General features: G+C 33.7%; 1 protein-coding gene across 1 annotated transcript; it reads left to right on the forward strand.

The window, feature by feature from the left end:
- The first annotated feature begins 1,347 nt into the window (after positions 1–1,347).
- Positions 1,348–2,262, forward strand: LOC149196578 (uncharacterized). Its single transcript, XM_089408351.1, has one exon. It carries the CDS (start codon positions 1,348–1,350, stop codon positions 2,260–2,262), a length of 915 nt encoding a protein of 304 aa, XP_089264477.1.
- The last annotated feature ends 3,838 nt before the right edge of the window (positions 2,263–6,100 follow it).

Below are 6,100 nucleotides of genomic sequence, written 5' to 3' on the forward strand. Positions count from 1 at the left end.
AAATTTAAAATTTAATAAAAATTAATTCAATCTCATTTAAAATTAAACATTCAATTTTATATATACACCACTATCTCATAAAAATAAAATCCAAATTTAATGATCACCTCTTAATTCAATTATAATTAACTCTTACATATTCTAATAATTATTAGAACTTAACTTTACATATTCTAAAAACATTATTAGAGCTTTAAGTCTTACCGGTAATAAAGAGCTTTAACAAATATTCTAGTTACACTTTAAACAATACATAGCAATGAATTAGTGACCAAAAACAATATATGATCTAACTAATAAAATGTCACACTAACTTACAATTATAATGTCACATTAACTAACAACTATGAATATGAATATAAATAGAAATAGAAATAATATAATAATTAATATATATGTATATAAACATCATATTGCAATTTAATAATCATCTGTGATGCAGTAAGAACATTGTCAAAGCTTTAACCAATATACCAATAAATTAGCAAAAACACTTTATGATCTAAGCAATATAATGATAGATTAACGTATACATATAAGTACTTCATTCACCTAGTTTTTGTTATTTAAAATGTATTTATTAATATAAAAATTGAAAGAGTATCTTGAAAAAAATTTAAGACATTTAATTCGAATTTTATAGATTAAACCATTTAAATTTAAATTTTTAAAAATCTATACCAAATTTTAATTAAAATTAACCAGAAAAAATATTGGGAAAAAAGATCATTTCATCTATAAATTAACTACACTGAAATAAAATAAATAAATTTAATTTAACTAGACTGAAATAAAATAAATAAATTTAAAATATTAAAAAATAATGTAAAATAAATAATCATGTATATAAATTAATTACAAATTTAATATACTATTATTCTTCTATTCATGAATTTAGATTTAAAATAATTCCATGTTATATTAGAAAATATAAATATAAAAGATATGAATGTAAAATTAAGGTTAACGGCTCTCTAACAAGAAGACTCAACGGTTATTATATATTTATCGATCGTCGGCCGACCTTACATCAATTCTGTAGACTCAAGTCCTTAGAATTGTATTAAACCCTTGCATACTCCATATTAATACAAGAATTTTACTACCATCAGAACAAATCAAAATTCAAAGAATATTTCCAGTTGTTGGCATTAGCTATTTAGAATAAAGGAAACTGAAGAACGTTTCCTGTGGTTGCCAATTTCTTCTTCGCAATTGAGGTGAAATTTCTGCACATTGTTGGCATCCACGAAACAATTTGTGTTTCACTGGGATGAAATAATTTGCAAGAAGGGGATGCTCTCGCAAACTGATTACAACCTAATTTTCTCTGCAGCGAATTTGACAATGAATTTTGCCACTTCCTATGCTTGGTGCAAATTCCATTCCCTTGAAATTTCATCCCGACCTAGTGTCAATTTTCAAGATGAACGTCATCATAATCAAGAAAGCCCAGTTGCAGCACCTTTAGAGTGGAGCCGATGCGTGAAAACTAACCCAAATGAAGTGCAAAAACGTATCAGAAATGGCATTCCGGATTCGCTTCGGGGTATCGTTTGGCAGCTCATTTCAGGCAGCCATGACCTTCGGTTACTGAACCCAGGAATTTACTCACAACTGATATCGCAAGAAACCTCCGAATCAATTGAGAAACAGATAGCGAAAGATGTCCCTCGCACTCTGAAATCCCACGAATTATTTCAAACCGGGCAGGGGCAGAGGTCTCTGCATAATGTGTTGAAGGCGTATTCAGTGTATGACAAAGATGTGGGGTATACGCAGGGGATGAGTTTCATAGCAGGCGTGCTTCTGCTATACATGTCGGAGGAAAATGCGTTTTGGGTGTTGGTTGTGCTGCTCAAAGACGGAGTGAACATTCCATTGAGAGGACTATACATGGACGGTCTGCCTTTACTCAGCAAATGCCTATTTGACTTTGAAACACTAGTGAAGGAGCAACTACCAGACCTAGGCAAGCATTTTGAGGAGCAAATGATCATGCCATCTATGTATGCAAGCCGCTGGTTCTTGACAGTGTTCTCTGCAGATTTGCCGCTTAAATTAGTTGTTAGGATCTGGGACGTTTTTCTCTTCGAGGGCGTGAAGATTGTTTTCCAAGTGGGTATGGCGCTGCTGAAGTTCTTTCAAGATCATTTGTTGAAATTATCATTTGAGGATCTGATCATGTCTCTCCAAGAGTTTCCCGTGCAGGATTTGAATCCAGACATTTTATTGCGAATGGCTTGGTCATTTAAGCTATAGCAAAAGTTGAGGCGATGTTGTAATTATAAAATGTGGAAAATTTATCGTTCTTAAATTAGCAAGGTCAACATTATTCAAAGGGGTAGTGGCGTAATTCATTTTTATTATTCAAATAAGTTATTATTATTGAAAGGGTAAGCTTTCATTCTTGCTCTGTCTTGGGTGGTTAACCTGTTTCCTAACAAGGGATAGAGTGAGTTTCTAGCTCAATAAAAAAAATGTATAGAGTGGTTAACCTGTTTCCTAACAAGGGATAGAATGAGCTTCTTGCTCAATAAAAAAATGTGTACACAAGGGATTGCAACATATTTCTTTCCAATAATACTACCACCCATAGACTATAATGTATACACATTATTATTATTATTAATTATCTAATAAAAATATGAACATATAAATAATATCAACTTTATTTATTTTTTATGTTAATTTTTTTAAAATAATGCTAAAAGTTGAAATAAAATTATTTTATTTTATTTATAACTGGGTGAATGAAATATTGTTAATATAAAATAGATAGTTCATGTAGAGAATTTGAGTTACATGGTTGAGGTGAAGATATTGATCATCTAGTTAACTGATCAATCAACCCAAAATAGATAGTTCATGTAGAGAATTTGAGTTGCGTGGTTGAGGTGAAGATTCCAAGGCGGTTAATAAGAGTTGTAGACTAGTCTTGATTGTACATGTGTTCAATGCAATCAAATAATCAGCCTAAAGGAATTGTGCAATTCAATTGAGAGAATTTCCTAAACACTAGGGGCTAAGTCCGAGCCTAGGAACAGTGCAACAAAATAGGAGTTCAAGCCGAGGAAAATTTTGACTAAGTCTCAGTGAGAGGCCTTTAGTGAGAAGAGAGATAGGTTGGGCACTTGTAGGGTGAGCTCAGTTGAGCAAAGAAATCATAATACATCTCTATTTAATTTGATTAATGCAGGAGGAATTGGGGTTTTTAGCAGATTTATTTCCCCAGACAAAAATAGAATGGTACGTTACATATGGTATCAGAGCCCAGCAACACCTCTAGGCTAGGACTTGCTATAGAAAATACATAGACGATTAGTAGTTTTTGTTATAAAAAAAAATCCTTATTTACAATAAAAATATTGATTGAGTGCTTGTGTAAATGCAATAGTGGTTCGTTGATATGGAAGAGGAAACTACAGAGAACCCTAGAAGCGGGGGTTTATATGTTGAATTGGGAGAAGGGGCTATTTTTCCCAATTCCTAGAAGTTATTAAGAATCTACAACAACAGTCATTGCAACTCATAAGTAGCAATGGAAAACTGTTGAAATCCAGTGTGGAATAAGAGAAAATGATCTGGGGACTAACAGAAAATCCTAGTCACAAGACAGTGGAACCCAAAGTAGAGAAAAGAGGAAAAGATGGCAATGAACCGGAACCTCCAGAAAGTGGGGTGGAGTTTGACCAAATTTATCCACGGTATCAAAGGAAAAATAACCAAGTTGAGCTACATGGAGAAGTTCGAAAGATCAAATGCCCTACCTTTAATGGGAAAAAAGAAGAGGGAGTAGAATCTTGGTTGCTAAATATGACCAAATACTTTCTTGTATAAGAATACAAGAGCAATTTTAAGGAATGGTTGGCTATTTACCAATTGTAGGATAAGGCGACCCTTTGGAGGGAAGAAGCTAAAGGATTACATTTTCGCGAGGAAAGGACTTTGACATGGCAAGAATTCCAGAAGCGATTTGAAAACAAGGCTAATGGATTTCATGAAATTTAGTTAGGGCAGCTTTCAATGGATGAATTTGTGGCAAAATTCATCAGTTTGTTGTGTTATGTACCTTATATTAAGGAAGAAAAAGAAAACCCTCGACACAGTCTCAAGTGTGATCTAGGATAATAAACTTGGATGAGAATAAGAATGGAAGAGAAAAGGAAAGAGGACCTTTGAAATGTTAGGAATGCGACGAGCCTCATTTTCCAAGGGACTATCCCCACAATCCTTGATTTGTACATAATCTTCAGACTATTCAAGAGGCGACCATAGTGAACAACATTGGTCATAGTATTTTCAGGATAGCATGACATTAGAATATAGATAGGCGGAACATCAATCAATAATGATTGAAATTGAAGATATTCTCCTCAACCAACCTGTTTCTTATTTAATTGGCCCTTGGGATATTTTGAGCTATATTGGACCCCATATAGTAGAAAAATGCTCTTTTAAAATTGTAAAATATAAAACTTCATGGTTAGTACCGCTGGTCATGAGTACTAAGAGAAGAGTAACTACTCAAGTTAGACATTTCCCTCTATATTTACAGGGATATGCAACGAGAGTAAATCTAAATGTTCTTCCCTTAGGATTGTATACTATTCTGATAGGCATGGATTGGCTTGAGAAGAAAGGAATAGTAATAAATTGTTTGATAAAGATAGTAAGCTGTGTAGCATAGTAGGGGTAGAACCAGATTTTATAGGGAGTTCTTAATCCAGTATCGGTGCGACAAATTTCTGTAGTGCAAATGAAAAAGTGTGTGAGGAAAGGTTGTCAGTTGTATTTAGTGCAAGTGGAGGAAGGGAAACAACAAGGACAGGAATTGACTTTGGATACCTTACCTGTCATTAAGGAATTTCAAGATGTGTTTCTAGAGGAAATTCTCAGCTTACCACCACAAAGGGACATAGATTTCACCATAGATTTGGTACCTGGGGAAGCACTAGTGTCTAGAGCTCCTTACCGAATGAGCCCACCTGAACTGTTGGAATTAAGAATGCAGTTGCAAGAATTGTTAGACAAAGGATATATGAGACCAATTGTTCACCCTGGGAGGCACCAGATGTATTTGTTAAGAAGAAGGATGGAACCTTCAGGATGTGCATAGACTACGTCCATTAGAACAAGTTAACAATAAAAGATAATTTCCCATGGTCCCGCATCGATGATTTATTTGACCGATTAAGGGGGGAAACTATGATTTCAAATATTGACATGAGAACCAGTTATCAAATTACAATTAAGCCATAAGATGTCCATAAAAAAACATTCAGAACTAGATACAGACACTATGAGTTTGTTGTATTGCCTTTATGCCTTACAAACACCCTCGCAAATTTTATGTGCCTAATGAAAAACATACTGAGCAAATTCCTAAATATATTTGTATCAGTGTTTATTGATGATATCCTAATATACTTCTAGAATGAGGAGGAACACAAGCAACACCTAAAACTGGTTTTGCAGAGATTAAGGGAGAATCATATGTATGCTAAGTACAACAAATGTGATTTTTAAAAAACCAAAATATAGTGCCTTGGGCATATTATTTCTAAAGAAGGGTTAGTCATGGATCTCGAGAAGGTGAAGGCAATGGTGAACTGGCCCATATCTTGTCTTATCTCTGAAAGAGAATTAGTTGTAACGAGTGGGTGGTATTACCATGGCAAGATTTGTTAGGTGGTTAGTAAGTTTTTAGATTTAAATTATTTGGAGACTTGATTAACAGTAGTTTCAAGTCCTTTTTAAATAAAAGGAAAAAAAAAAAGACATGGATTGTGTCCGGACTTTCATACCAACACTAAAGGGATTTGAGTACTTTTCACATGTTGTAAGGACAATTGCCAGAACTATCGCTTATCAATATAAGGGGAAACAAAGGCTAGATGATTTAGCCAGTAAGAAGAGGTAAACAAAAAAAGGAAACCAGAACCACATTTCCTCTACGGACAGTCATGGGATATTTCCACTATAACCGCAGAGAAAGGAATGATATTTATGAATTAAGACCGTCTAATATAAAAATTTCCATTATTATTTATTTAAAGAAATCTTCACATTAAATACATATGCAAAAATGGAGTTAACA

Source organism: Pinus tabuliformis, chromosome 2_2, assembly GCF_031772625.1.
Source record: "Pinus tabuliformis cultivar Carrire ecotype Pingquan chromosome 2_2, CPIR1, whole genome shotgun sequence".
NCBI lineage: Eukaryota > Viridiplantae > Streptophyta > Pinopsida > Pinales > Pinaceae > Pinus > Pinus tabuliformis.